This window comes from Podarcis cretensis, assembly GCF_951804945.1.
Source record: "Podarcis cretensis genome assembly, chromosome: 13".
Classification (NCBI taxonomy): domain Eukaryota; kingdom Metazoa; phylum Chordata; class Lepidosauria; order Squamata; family Lacertidae; genus Podarcis; species Podarcis cretensis.
In genome coordinates, this window is record NC_137182.1 from 21,004,356 (window position 1) to 21,019,854 (window position 15,499).

A 15,499-nucleotide genomic window follows, 5' to 3' on the forward strand; every position below is an offset into this window, starting at 1 on the left:
CTCTTTCTTTCCTCTTTCTTTCCTCTCTCTCTCTCTCTCTCTCTCTCTCTCCCTCTCTCTCCCTCTCTTCTCTCTTCTTTCTCTTTCTTTCTTCTTTCTTTGCCCCCCCTCTTTTGGATGCGTCAAAAGGCTGTGAAAGTTTTGAGGACAGCGGAGTTCGTCCCGTACGTGGTGTTCATTGAGGCACCAGATTTTGAAACCCTTCGAGCCATGAACAAGGCAGCGCTGGAGAACGGTGTGGCAACCAAGCAGCTTGCGGTGAGTCCCCTCAGCGCCCACATGGCAAGCAAGGAGGCAGAAGCAGTGGCGAGGAAGAGGGGTAGCAGCAGCAGCTGGGGCTAGCGGCAGCAAGGAAGGAGTCCTCTGGTGGCGGCCTTGCCAAGCACACCTCCTGCACAGAACTTGGCCTGGCCTGGCCTGGCCTGGTGGGGAGCAAGTCCCCCCCACAATAACCCCTAGCGTAACACAGAAGCGTTGTTAGAATCTAAGCTAAATACCATCATTTTGATATAAGGTGTGGTCCTCATAAATATATCAGCTATGTTAATGGAAATGCTGTTAATGGGAGACCTCCAGCCATCCACTTAGGGGGAGAGACTATGGCATGGAAATCTTGCTGATGTATTCAATGGTCCAGTTATTTGACAGTGTTCCTGCTCAATTTCCCTTTCTTCTTCTTCTTTGTCTTTAATAATAATAATAATTCAATTTACAGTCATACCTCAGGTTACAGCCTGAGGTACAGGTTGCGTTTGTTTTGGGATACGGACCTGCCAAAACCCGGAAGTACCGGAACGGGTTACTTCCGGGTTTTGGCGGTCGTGTATGCGCCAAAGCATTAAATCGCTCTTTGCGCATGCACAGAAGCGTCAAATCGCAACCCACGCATGAGCAGACGCGTCGCTGCAGGTTGCGGACGCTGTGGGTTGCGAACGTGCATCCCGCATGGATCACGTTCGCAACCCGAGCGTCCACTGTATATACCACCCTTTATCAAAAGACCCCAGGGTGATGTAGCTTATTATTATTATTATTATTATTATTATTATTATTATTATTATTATTTAATAACCTCTCTATTCTTTGTATTCTAATAAATTTTTTTCAAAAAACCCACACGGAGCATAAAAACAAAAACATAATAATGGACAGCATAATAATAAAATAATCATAATAACAGCTCTCCGCTGCACAACTTTAACAGGCCATAGGTTATGTAATGGCCAAAGGGATGGGTTAAGAGGAATGTTTTTGCCTGGCTCCTAAAGACATGTAATGATGGTACCAGGCGAGCCTCTCTGGGGAGAGCATTCCACAGATGGGGAGCCACCACAGAGAAGGCCCGTTCTCTTATTGCCACCCTTCAAAACTCTCTGGGATGGGGGGCATAGAGAAAGGCCTCAGGTGACAAGCACAGGGTCCGGGTCAGTTTGGATGAGGAGGGGCGGACCCTAAGGTATCAAGGTCCTGAGCCGTGGAAGGTTTGTTGGTTTGTTTTATTACGAAGCAATAACAAATTTTGCACAGTAAGAGAAGAAACATGACAGCTTGCACTTTTGATATCGACAAGCTAGAACATGTGCAAAAGAGGGCAACTAATATGGTCAAGGGTCTGGAAACCAAGCCTTATGAGGAGTGGTTGAGGGAGCTGGTTACGTTTAGCCTGGATAAGAGGAGATTGAGAGGAGATAAGATAGCCATCTTCAAATATCTAAAAGACTCGTTGTCACGTGGAAAATGGAGCAAGCTTCTTTTCTCATGCTCTGGAGCACGCACCCCCAACCTTCGGCCCTCCAGATGTTTTGGACTACAATTCCCATCATCCCAGACCACTGGTCCTGTTAAGCTAGGGATCGTGGGAGTTGTAGGTCAAAACATCTGGAGGGCCGCTGGTTGGGGATGCCTGCTCTGGAGGGTAGGACCTGAACCAACGCCTTCAAGTTAAAAGAAAGGAGACTTTTCGGGTTACAGTGGATATTCGCATCTGCACACGCGCAGGTTGCAACCCGGCGCTTCTGCGCATGCGCAAAGCGCGATTTAGTGCTTCTGCACATGCATGGCCGTCGAAACCTGGACGTAACCCGTTCTGGTACTTCCGGGTTTCGGCGGTCCGTAACTCGAAAAAACGCAACCTAAAGTGTCTGTAACCCGAGGTATGACTGTATTGGGTTATTGCTTTTATTTTGAGGTTTTGTATTTTGAGGTTTTATATACAGTGGTACCTCGGGTTACATACGCTTCAGGTTACATACGCTGCATGTTACAGACTCTGCTAACCCAGAAATAGTGCTTCAGGTTAAGAACTTTGCTTCAGGATGAGAACAGAAACTGTGCTCTGGTGGCGCAGCGGCAGCAGGAGGCCCCATTAGCTAAAGTGGTGCTTCAGGTTAAGAACAGTTTCAGGTTAAGAACGGACCTCCGGAACGAATTAAGTACTTAACCCGAGGTACCACTGTTTTGAGTTTGTTCTTTGAACCGCCCTGAGACCTCCGGGTATAAATTCAATTAATAATAATACTACTAATAATAATAATAATTTGCATGTCCTGCCAGGATGCTGACCTGAAGCGGACAGTTGACGAGAGCTGCCGGATCCAGCGGGGCTACGGTCACTACTTTGACCTCTGCTTGGTCAACGACAACATGGAGCAGACATTCCAGCAGCTGCAGGAAGCCTTGGAGAAGTTGCACAACGAACCACAATGGGTCCCCGTCAGCTGGGTCTACTAGAGGGACGCCCTGCCTCTCCTCCTCCTCCTCCTCCTCTTCCCCACAGCCTCACGAGTGTCGGCTTTGTCCTCCTCACTTGGCCAAGAATCCCAGATTTCTTAACCTGCAGCACCCAGCACATGCCCCCCCCCCCGACGTCTTTCTCCTTTCCCCAACCACCGGGCACCACCTGAATAGCCCAGGCAAATCAGGCGCAGCAAAAAAGTTGGCTTTATTAGATTCGAAAAGCAAAGGTGCTTCCTTGATGGTCCGGCCCCAGATCACCTCCAACCAGCCAAGAACTCTGCCACAGATGTGGGGGGGGGCGGCTGCTCTCTCCCACCCTCAGAGGGGTCGAGCCAGGCTACCAGTTACCCACAATGCCTTGCCCCGTCGGCTCCACCCAATTGTGTCCAACTCCTCTGATTGGGTCAGGCGGAAGACGGGTGGGCGGGAACACAACGCCTCTCCAGTCACAGCTAACTCACTGCCAAAATCACAGCTTTGTCGATGGACCACAATCTCAATATTGCCAAAAGAACTGGTAGCCTGGGGTGTTGCCCCCTCCCGCCCCCCCCGAACATACCACGCTGAGTAGATTGGAGGAGGGGAGGGGCGAATGCCTTGCCCACCTTGGTCAGCACGAGATTTTGCGGGGTGTTGAAAAAGAACAGAGGAACGCCTGAAAGGTTTGTAAGCGAGGCAAGGAAGAATGTGATGCAAGATAGCCTGGTGGTAACGGACTGGGGACTTTGCACTTGGACTTGTTCCCCTGGGCCGTGGTAGCTGGCAGCTGAATGAGATCCTTCGGCCTCAGTTTAGCTGTCTGTAAAATGGGGCTATTTAATATGGTTTGTTTTTGTTTTACGCTGTTTGCAGAGGCGGGCTCCTTCTCCGCAAATATCCCCAAAGTGCTGTTGGGCGCATTGTGTCTGGTACAACCTGGGTCTCCCTTGGCCTCCCCATAGACCCAAAGACCTCTCTCCCTGCCCCAAGCTCTTTCAACTCTCCTAGGCAACACTGGGCAAAGTGGGCTTATGGTTCAACACTGCAAAAGGCAGCGTTGTATCAGCTAGGAAGTCGTTCTTCTCCAGCCTCCGGGAAGCTGACCCGCTAGTAGGAAAGCAGCGTAGGGAGGCTGCGAGGGAAACCCAGGGCTGGCATCAGGGATCAGCATCGGTGGGCACCTGCCAAGGCCCACACCTTTGCAAGGGGGGCACCACAACCTCCCTGCTCCTCACCTGACTGCTTGCCTCCAAGCATGTAAACATTAAGAGCATAGAGCTATAGCATGCTGCTCCACCTGCCTTATGTTCTCCCTGTAGGTGGATACATGGATCTAGCCTGGGGGAGAGTGGGCATCTTAGAGGGGAAGTGGGGGGGGGCACCATGAGCACCCATTGTCCAAGGTGCCCCACCCTTTGCAAACAAACCCCTAAAAGCGCCACCAGAGAAAGCAATAGCAATTACAGTCATCTTTGATCCTAATCCTTGCTGTTCCTGCTCACAGCCCTCTTTGTCCCTTTTTACAACATCAAAAAGCAAAACAGATTATCAGGCATTTAAAATCCATAGTGCATAAATACGGACTCCCCTTGCAGATTCCCCTTCATGGATTTTCCGTTACCTGCAGTTGCTTCCCTCGAGTTCCAGGGTTCTCCTTTTCTCCTGCCAAGGACCAACAATCACTACCTCACAACTCTATGGCAGCTGTTAACTGGCGGGACTACCCGCTGCAGGGCAAGGGCAGAACCTTGGACTTGGGGAGTTTTTTTATTGCCAGGTAAAGAAAAGAAGCTTTTCTGCAGTGCTTCTCCCACATGCCAATTTCTTTCTCCCCCGCTTAAAAAAAAACAAACCCGATTTCCTCCCACCCATCACCCACCTCTGAGATGATGCTGAATCTGTGGGGAGCTGGTCAGCAGGGCAATGTGGGGCAGAGCCCAACCAGTATATTTGCCACCGTATCTTTGCAAGGGAGGAGGATGGAGAGAAACCCAGAACAAAACAGCCCCATCTCAGGCAGACCCACACTTATGCATCGGGTCTAGCGGTTATCAGGCTACAGAGCCAGTGTGGTGTAGTGGTTAAGAGCAATAGACTCGTAATCTGGTGAACCGGGTTCGCTTCCCTGCTCCTCCACATGCAGCTGCTGGGTGACCTTGGGCTAGTCACACTTCTCTGAAGTCTCTCAGCCCCACTCACCTCACAGAGTGTTTGTTGTGGGGAAGGAAGGGAAAGGAGAATGTTAGCCGCTTTGAGACTCCTTTGGGTAGTGATAAAGCGGGATATCAAATCCAAACTCTTCTTTCATGGGGTCAGGAGAGGGAGGAGGTTACAGAGCTGGGATATTTTCCTTTATAAGTCAGGAGAGAGGATAGCAGAGTAACTGCCCCAACTTTCTCCCCCCACTGTATTATGAACATTCCTCCTGATTCGTTCACAGAACGTTTGTGGAGAAAGGTAGACACTGTTAGTTATTTATGGAGCATTTTTTGTTTGTGGAAAGGTTAGGCCACGTTTCTTGTGCATTTCCCTATCCTGGTTGCAAGAAGTCCAGTTTTGGGGAGAGGGAAGAGGCAGTAGGTTTGCTGTGCAAGAGCACGAATCAACTGTAAGGGTGTGCTACCTGAATTTGCCAGGGGCAGCCTAGTAGCTCCTGAAGTTCCTGGCCAGGTTTCCTGTTTCTTGCAAAACCTAGCGTTAATTTGAAAAGAAAAAAATAGCAATAACTCCACCTGCTGGTGATCAAGTGTGTGCTTTCCCAGTAACTATAAAACCCACTTGCTCATGGACAAAACTGCAAGGAGAAGGCAGTGCATTGATACTGTTGGGGGAAATATTGGGGTTCAGTACCCAAGACCCTGGACAGCCAGTAAGATGCAGAGTCCAATTGTCCGTCAAACAGAATATTTATTAAATCACCGCAATGTGTTCTGGCTTACTCTCACCGTGCTGATGGGGCAAGTGGGACCCCAAAAGCTGAAACACACTGCTATTTCTACCAAACATATATTAAGATGTATTTCAGATGTGGCGAGAGTCAGGCTTTTCCACTCCACAATAGCAAGGCTGCGAAACAGGATCTTCTGATCTTCGTTGTCCCCTCATGGTTTGCTCAACAACCTTCCTTGGGAGATAAGCAGGTCTGGAGATAAGGGCTACGTGAGGAGGACATCTGCGGTTATCAGTTTATGCAGAACTGACATTCTACCCAGCCCAGAGTTGCAGGCACCCCCTTGCTCACAAACACGTTTCTGTTTCTTACATCTGTTGATAACTTCAGATTTTCAATTCCCACCCACCCAGTGCCCGGCAATACTCTGTGAGTGGTTGCTGTTGATGTGGGGACTGTCAGGAGCTTGTCCTACTCTCGAGTAGGACCCTGGCAGAGACACATGCCCGACTGGCATGTTCCTTCCCTCCTGGTCGATCGGGAGCTTCAAAAGCTTTCTTCTGCCCAAACATCACAGCGACTGATGCCAACAGACATTGGCACAATTAGGGATCCGCAGTCTTCGCAGCTTGCGTAACAGACCTCAGCAACTCAACATTTTGGCTAATCTACTTTATTTACATATAAACACACGTGGAGCACTGCAACATGGCTCCCTCTCTTTCCAGCATCAGACAGCAAAGAGAAAAAGAACAAAGGACAATAGTCCCACTTCACGGAACACAGTAATACAAACATCCTGTCTCCGTCACTTCCCACTTTGTGGAGTCAAAACATACACTGTCATGTGATAGACAAAAATCCCATGACTGCAATCATGGAGCAGGAATTCTAACAGGGACTGCTTCTTCTGCTCCACAAATATAAGGAGGGGACGATGCAGAAAGCTGCTGCAGACTGCACACCCAGTAACCCCCCCCCCCAAGTAGGGGTCTAGATAAATTGAAATGGAGAAGTTGTGGAACAAGGAGGCAAAGCAACCCCCCCCCCACACCACCCAGAACAATAACAGGGACATTTCAGAAGAAACCTGCACAACTCTGGCTTTGGAATATTGGTAGGCATCTGCTAATCTGCTTTGAAACTGCCATTATATACCACAGGAATGAGGAAGCCGTGGGTTCTCTGGATGTTGTCAGAACCCAACTCCCAATGGTTCCGGCCACCATGACCCACGCTGAGCACTGATGGAAGCTGAAATCCACCAATATTTGGGAAGGCCAAGCCTTCCGCCTTCCATCCTTGGATCCCGAACGCCTTGCAAGTCAAACGTTTTGGCTCCTGAATGCCGCAAACCCGGAAGTGAGTGTTCCAGTTGGCGAACGTCCTTTGGAACTCGAAAGTCTGATGCGGCTTCCAGTTGGCTGCAGGAGCTTCCCGCAGCCAATTGGAAGCTGCGCCTTGGTTTTGAAGGGGAACGGACTTCTGGAACGGACTCCATTCGGCTTCCGAGGTACCACTGTATTTGCTTATCCAGAAAGAAGGCTGAACATGGCGGGACTTCTCAGTAGACATATTCAGGATTGTGCTGCAGCGTGGATGCAAATCTGGCAAGATAAAATCAGTGCCGGATTACCAAACGGGTATACTAGACACCGGCCCCATGCCTTTTAGGGTCAATGGATCAAAATAATATTGATTTGATCTTGAAAGAAAATTCCAATCAAACTTTCTCAGTTCCGTGTCGTCCCTCTAAAATCAGAAACGTGTTAGGAGATAATTTGCAAGGGGGACCCTGAGATTTCAATGCCCTAGAGGCCTCCATAGGGTTTAATCCGGCATGGGCTAAAATCCTCATTTGAATTTGCCTTATGGCAATGCCTTCTCTCCAGACACAGTGGGAATGGTTTGATTTGCGGCCCTTACCTTCTTGCCACCCTCCCAAGAACCACGCCTTATTTATTAGCTTCTCAAATAACCACTCTTTGGGATCTTAACTCTCTCGTGATCAGTGGCTTCCAAATCTTTCTCATGTGCTTTTTATATCCCACAAAATGTATGTGTGCATGAGTTTTTAATTTTGTACAGATAGCTAAAATAAAGGAGAGATTTATGTACCTTTATTTGGGGCGGGGGAAAACATGTATATTTAAAGAGAGAGAAATCTATATAAATTGGTAGCAGTTACGGGTGCGCTAAGAGGAATCGAGTATTATTAACTGTAGCACCCTGGCTAGAAATGGCCAAAAGGACACGCCTGATGTTATAGCAAAACAGGCATTAAAAATCAAAGCAGATTTTTTTTTTTGGGGGGGGAGGCAGTAATTTAAAAGCAGTTATGCTGTTGTTTACATGAATTAAGTCACAGAGCGGGGGGGGGGGCTGTCTCTTTTCCTCGGAGGCCCAGCTGACACACACACGTAGGTACGTAGTGGTCACTCAGAATCCAGACATGGGTTTTGTAGAGGGTGTCCGGCAGAAACTTGCCAATTATTACACTGCCTTGTGGCTGCAGTGGCATTGCAGAATCGCTGAATTTACAGTGGGGCCGTGGCACCCACTGAACTTAGTGGGACTTAATTCAAAGTAGATACATGCGCAGGGTCGAGCTGTTGGTGACATTAATTGTGCGCATTCCCACCAATGACTCCTAGGTTCATTCTGAATGGGGTTTTGCTTATATTTGCATTTCTGCTCGGAATCATTTAAATTATTATTTTTTTTACTGCAAATGCTCCTGCGGTTTTGTCCTGTCACCCACTTCTCATGGTTTTGATCTTTGTACCTGCCCATCTCTCCATAGTAGTTCTGTGCCTCTGTTTCTTTCTTTCTTTCTTTTACGCATGTTTCTTAGCTGGGAGAAAGATAAAGTCAGGGACTTGCATCTAAATGGGGCCACAAATACTGGTATTTTAAAGCTTTGGGCTTAGTGGGGATGGGGCACCTTTGGGGTTCTGCTTCAGGCAGCGAAATGTCTTGGACAAGCACTGACCCTGTTTTATTCCTTTTTGGCCACATTCACGCCATACTTTTAAAGCACTGTGTTGCCACGTTAAACAGTCATGGCTTTTCCCAAAGAATCCTGGGAACTGTAGTTTATCAACAGTGGTTAGAAGATTCCCTCAACTACAGTTCCCAGAATTCCCTGGGAAGAGGGATGGACTGTTAAGCCACTCTGGGAAGGGAACTGGGGTTCTCCTATCAATTCTCAGTGTCCTTGACAAATGTCAGCTCCCAGAATTCCTCGGGGGAAGCCACAACTATTTAAAGTGGAATCCTAATGCTTTTAAATGTATGACATGAATGTGTTCTTGGCCTCCTCCATCACTTTTTTTTAATCTTTCCCCTGTTTCCGGTTGAGCTAACATCCCCCCTAACTCATTCTCTCCATCTGTCTCTGTTTTTAAAATAATAACTGCGGGTTTTGCCTGGGGCTCCACTCACAAGTCTTGCTTCCAGTATTATATCAACGACTAAAGGGCTAAAAATGTTATTAAAGTGGAACTTTAGGCATAAAGAACACCACACGCTTAAAATGCACGATGAAATCGCAAGAAGTGGAAAGTCCGGAGAACAACCCCACTTCACGGACCTGGCAGCATATAGTGGCTTTCTTTCCCCTTATTTATTTTTATAAAATGTTTATACTGTGCAACAGAGTCTCATACTGGAAATGTCACATTCTTAATTTCTATCTTTCTCCCTCTCTTTTGGAAAGGAGTGCAGTCTGCTGTCATGTATTTTTACCGTTACCTTTACTTTAAAGAAGATGAACAGTTCAGTATCTTGTCTATTGTGTGTGCGTGTGTGATAGAAAAGTCGTCTCTCTTGAGAGTGTCGTGCTATTTTCAGTAGCGCCACATTTTAGATGGTGTTTTTGTCCTGGATGTTTCGAAAGCTCGGTAGGTTCTCTTCTAACTAATTTGGTGGGTCCTTTCCTGTTGTCATTGCTATAGGGTGGGGGAGAGAAGCATTGTACACGTTTTCCTGTTCTGAATTTTTATTATGGTTATTATAGTTATCTATTTATTTATTTATAAAGAACGTTAAGAAGGACACTTTCCGATTAAGAGCGTTCGGATTTTTCCCTTGCAGTTGCTGCAGGCAAACTCAAGAGGGTGCTGCGGCCAGAACAATACCTAGGTACAAACGGGACCAATACAGAAGCTTAGATTTCAATACAGTGGAACCTTGGTTTTTGAACATAATCCATTCCAGAAGACTGCTCGACTTCCAAAACATTTGAAAATTGAAAGAGGAAGCCTCAATTCAATAGGGAAACTCAAAACAGAAGCCGCTTCTGACATTCGGGTTCGAAAACCGGAGCATTTACTTCCGGGTTTTCGGCGTTCAGGAGCTGAAACGTTTGAAAACGGAGCCGTTTGAGAACCGAGGTTTGACTGTACCTATTTTATTTTACTTTATTTTATTTCAAAGCATTTCTACAGCTCTCGCTTGCAAAAGCAAACAAGCCTCAAAGCAGTTAACGAAAAGATAAAAACAAGAAAACCAGGGGGGAAACACGACACTTTAAAAGATACAAAACATTAAAATGCTAAAGCAGATGAAACTTCATGTCGCCTATGGGCTATGGCAGCTACCTTGCCACCCTAGTTCTGGTGTTGGTGTTCAAGTTATTGCTGTGCTGCGAACCCCTTGGTGGTTGTTTTTTTAGCAGGTCGCCAAGGAGAACTTTGAAGGAAAGCTTCACATCTGAGGTGGCCAGGGGGTTGTAACTCTTACTCTTCTGCTGCACTCCTGAGGAGATGAGTGCTGCAACCCCAGAGTCGTTCGCGACTGGACTTAACAGTCAGCGGTCCTTTACCTTTTTAAACGTCACAATATATCAATATGATTCCTGAAATAAGTATGGCTCTGTGTTGCATTGGCTGGCTTCACGGCTTTCCCCACATTTTTGCACAGTGCACACACATACACACCATGATTTGCGATATATCGCCAGGTCAAAAATTATGACACTGATATGACGGTATGGACTGGTTTTGGACTATAGAGTGTTACCTTGGTTCCCGAACTTCATTCGTTCCAGGAGTCCATTCGACTCCCGAAAATGTTCGAAAACCAAGGCGCGGCTTCCGATTGGCTGCAGGAGCCTCCTGCACTCAAGCGGAAGCCATGTCAGTCAGACGTGAAGCATCATCACGACACGTTTCTCCCTGGAATGGCAGTGTTTCACCACCTCAGCAGTGTCAGGTGCCAGTCACAGTGCCCTCTTGGCAGCTGGCCTGATGTAGTTGATGACAAGCTTGCTGCCGTCGCCACTGTGCAGTCCAAAGAGCAAAACATCACTGGCTGTGAAGCCGGGAAGGAAAGGACTCCAATCGAAATCAGGGTGTGGCGGAGCCAGACATTGGGCCCAGGTATTCCATGCGGCTGAAAACACAGGAGATGATGACCTATTTATTGACACCCGACCTTTTTCCCTGAAAGAGACTCAAAGTGGCTTACAGTCAAATTAAGAAGTGCTGAAACCACACACACACAGAGAATCATTAAAAAAATAATAATAGAATTGTTATGTATAATGTATATGAAAGGCTTTTTTTTCAGCCAGAGCTGAGCTCCTGTCTCAGGTGGGTGCCGTTGCCATTCTAAGAGCTGCTGCACCTCTTTTCCTAGAAAAATGGCATCGGAAACACAAGGACCAATCTAACTGAGTTTGAGAAATAAGTACATGAATTTTAAAAAATAGGGAAGGATTTGTGTGTGTAACACTGAAGGAAATGGACCGACACAGCAGAAGTTTTAATATCAGAACAGACATGGAAGTTCATATTTGCACAGAGGTTTAAATGTACCATATTATGTGACATTAGTTGTGCAGACTGTATATTTCACAGAATTGCAGTGCCATTGCTTCTCAAAAGAGGCACTGCAGCCCCCAAATAAGACACACATTTGCGTAAAATTTGCATTTGCTAATTCATGCAGAATTGCTGTATTTCAAAAAGTGAAAATCCAGACACACAGGTTGCTGAGCTTTGTTTGGCAAAGTTTGTGGCTGGTTTTTTCCCCATTTTATTTCAGGTGGAATAAAGGCGAAAGTGGTGCTGTTGGATACAGTGGTTGCTGCAGCGACAATGCACCCTGTTGGAGGGCAAGAGATTTGGTTTCTTTTGCATTTTAATGCAAACCAACCAAGCTGGCACTTCCCCGATACAATTCTTCGATGGAAATGCAGCATATTATTCAGAAACTGCACTTCCTTGAATGAGCGATACAGCTCTCCAACACAAGAGTACATATACAAAAAGGCATCTTACAGGGGAAAGTATTTGCGAAAATGCATGAATTAGTGAAAGCAGCATACAGAAATGCGTTATCTTAGGGGAAATTGTGCCCATCAGTAGGTGCACTGCTTTATGGTAGGCGAGAGCCATGTTTATATTATGTGCTCACATGCAACGAAATGTGGGAAGAGCAACCTATGGAAGAATGGTTTCTTACCATGAAACAAAGGACTGAAACACCCCAAAACTTAAAAGATTTTGATAGATCGGAGCAAAATTCAGCTTTGTGTTCTCGCTAGATATGGCCTGAGAGCCCCGCTTTCAGAGCATGTAGACAAGAGCTCTAGTAAAATGAGAGGTTTTTTTAATGCTAGGAAGCATCCTTGGTCTCAACAACATCCTTGGCCTCAGCAGCAGTCAGAGGAATAATAATAATATAATAACAACATCATCAACAACAACAACAACGAGATGGCAGTGGCTGGGCAAGAGGATAGGATAGGATTCAACTGGACTGTAAACCCCAACCCCTGAAAGTATCCATTCCAAACTAAAAAAACACGTGCTCTCATTTTAACACTTTGATCTATATGTCTGAGACATTTGGAATTAATCTGGGTCCGGCCCTGCTGTTAGGCAGAGTGAGGAGGATGCCTCGCGTGAAGATGCTCATGGGCAGCAGAGGGCAGCAGCGAGCAAGTTGTTGGAAGACCTGTTGCCAATGCGGATGTAATATTTAGGAACCAATCTGGTTGGCTTCTGTATCAAATTCAGACTGCCGGGGTGGGGGCAGAGGCAGGGGGAGAGATGATAACCTCATTAAATAAACTGCCCTTTTAAAGAAGCCCATCCCTCTAGCGGTGTAACTGCCCAAGGATAAAGCATGGACACTGCCAAACATTTACCAGCTTGGGGGAAGACTTGGATCTCAGTGGAATCATTTATCTGTGATTCCGGCATTGCAGAGGGTTGGACTAGATGACCACTCGGGTCCCTTCCAAGTCTACAATGATTCCATGAGAACAGGTGTGGGGAAGCTTAGGCCCTCCAGATGTTGCAAGCATGGCCAATGGCCGGGGATGATGTTGTTGTTTAGTCGTTTAGTCGTGTCCGACTCTTCGTGACCCCATGGACCAGAGAACGCCAGGCACTCCTGTCCTCCACTGCCCCCCGCAGCTTGGTCAGACTCATGCTGGTAACCTCGAAAACACTATCCAACCATCTCGTCCTCTGTCGCCCCCTTCTCCTTGTGCCCTCCATCTTTCCCAACATCAGGGTCTTCTCCAGGGAGTCTTCTCTTCTCATGAGGTGGCCAAAGTACTGGAGCCTCAGCTTCACAATCTGTCCTTCCAGTGAGCACTCAGGGCTGATTTCCTTCAGAATGGAGAGGTTTGATCTTCTTGCAGTCCATGGGACTCTCAAGAGTCTCCTCCAGCACCATAATTCAAAAGCATCAATTCTTCGGCGATCAGCCTTCTTGATGGTCCAGCTCTCACTTCCATACATCACTACTGGGAAAACCATAGCTTTAACTATACGGACCTTTGTTGGCAAGGTGATGTCTCTACTTCTCAAGATGCTGTCTAGGCCTGTCATTGCCCTTCTCCCAAGAAGCAGGCGTCTTTTAATTTCGTGGCTGCTGTCACCATCTGCAGTGATCATGGAGCCCAAGAAAGTGGGATGATAGGAGCTGTCATTCAGCAAGATCTGGGAGGCTTAAACCTTCCCCTGCAATAGACAATAAGAACGTTACCTTTGCCTCTCTTTCTAAAAATCTGTTTCTACCTCTCCAACTGTTTGTCTGGCATCGGTGGCTGTCCTGGTTGTTTTTATGTTTACACTTTCCTCACTTTCCCTTTTCTTCGTGCTGTTTTACACTCCTAATTAATAGGAGAAAGAAGTAGCTGCTTTTGAGAACCCAGGATGCTGTTGTAACTTATTTTCTTCTCTCTGGTGCACGTTGTGCCCCTGTAGCCACTACTGAAACGGACCCCTTTTGTTACACATTTCTGTTGACTTTTATTAAATTTCAAAGAAAGAACACACAAAATTTGAAACTCTTGTCATCTTGTGTCTTCTTCCGGGTTCTCGGGCTGAAACTCGTTGCATTTTGGGGAAATTTGGAATGCCGGGGTTTTCTGTGCTTGTTAGCAAGACAGAGCGTGCATGATAACAACTCGTTTGATTGCCCCACTCTTGAGAAATGCAGGTGATGGGCGATGTTCAAGCTTTACTCAAGAGTAGACCCATTGGGATTTAAGAACACTGCAAAGGGTCCCAGTGGTTTTCTCATGGCCCCGTGCTTTCTAGGCTTGGGCCTGAGTGGTTTTGGCCTTGGCCTGCTGTTTTCCTCAGGAAAAGGTATTCTTTAGCAATAAATTGGAGCAAACATCTATCTGGAGTAAATCTGGCTGAGGTTTGCTCCAGTTCAGTGGTAAATATTGGGTTTCCCTGGGGGAAAGGGGCAGGGCAAGGGCAAGTCTGGATGAACCATATGTCTAGGGTTGCCATATGTCCGGTTACCATCTTTTGGGGCAATTTCTCCCAAAAAAACTTTCCCCCAAAAAGCTCAACTTTTTGTGTCCAGATTTTTACTTCTTGAAATATGGGGAACCCTACACAAGTCAGGCCCAAGTACTGCTGGTGAATTAGGACCTCAGTAACTGCCCACAGAAAGGATGCGGGTGGCGCTGTGGGTTAAACCACAGAGCCTAGGACTTGCTGATCAGAAGGTCAGCGGTTCGAATCCCCACGACAGGGTGAGCTCCCGTTGCTCGGTCCCTGCTCCTGCCAACCTAGCAGTTTGAAAGCACATCAAAGTGCTTCCAGCGGGAAGGTAAACGGCATTTCCGTGCGCTGCTCTGGTTCACCAGAAGCGGCTTAGTCATGCTGCCCACATGACCAGGAAGCTGTACGCCGGCTCCCTCGGCCAATAAAGCGAGATGAGCGTTGCAACCCCAGAGTCGGCCACGACTGGACCTAATGGTAAGGGGTCCCTTTACCTTTACCTAACTGCCCACAGACGCCGGGTGTTGGTGCCAAGCCTGCCTCCAATTTATGAGCTTTGAAACCTTGCATTGTGAAGATTTTGGTTTGTCTTCCAGTGTAAGTCCGCAGAGCACTTCAGTCAGTCGTGAAGCACCGTCGCGACACTTTTCTCCCTGGAATGGCAGTGTTTCACCACCTCAGCAGTGTCAGGCGCCAGTCATGGTGCCCTCTTGGCATCTGGCCTGATGTAGTTGGTGACAAACTTGTTGCCATTGCCACAGTGCAGTCCAAAGAGCAAAACATCGCTGGCTGTGAAGCCGGGAAGGAAAGGACTCCAAGCGAAATCAGGGTGTGACGGAGCCAGACAGTGGGCCCAGGAATTCCATGTGGCTGAAAACACAGGAGGTTATGACCTATTTATTGACCTTTTCCCCACCTTTTTCCCTGACAGAGACTCAACGCGGCTTACAGTCAAATTAAGAAGTGCTGAAACCACACACAGAGAGAGAATCATTAAAAAAAATCAATAGAATTGTTATGCATATGTATAATGTATATGCAAGGCTTTTTTTCAGCTGGAGCTGAGCTCAGGTATTTGCCGTTGCCATTCTAAGAGCTGCTGCACCTCTTTTCCTAGAAAAATAGGATTGGAAAC

The 15,499-nt window shown here is 47.1% G+C and overlaps 1 protein-coding gene across 1 annotated transcript in view; it reads left to right on the plus strand.

Moving 5' to 3' along the window:
• The window catches only part of MPP2 (MAGUK p55 scaffold protein 2), a 70,071-nt gene extending 67,045 nt beyond the window's left edge, over positions 1-3,026 (plus strand). The window contains exons 12-13 of the mRNA XM_079950204.1: positions 130-258; positions 2,554-3,026. Coding sequence (XP_079806330.1) covers positions 130-258; positions 2,554-2,730 — 306 coding nt within the window. The 3' untranslated portion in view covers positions 2,731-3,026. The remainder of the gene's footprint in view (positions 1-129; positions 259-2,553) is intronic.
• The last annotated feature ends 12,473 nt before the right edge of the window (positions 3,027-15,499 follow it).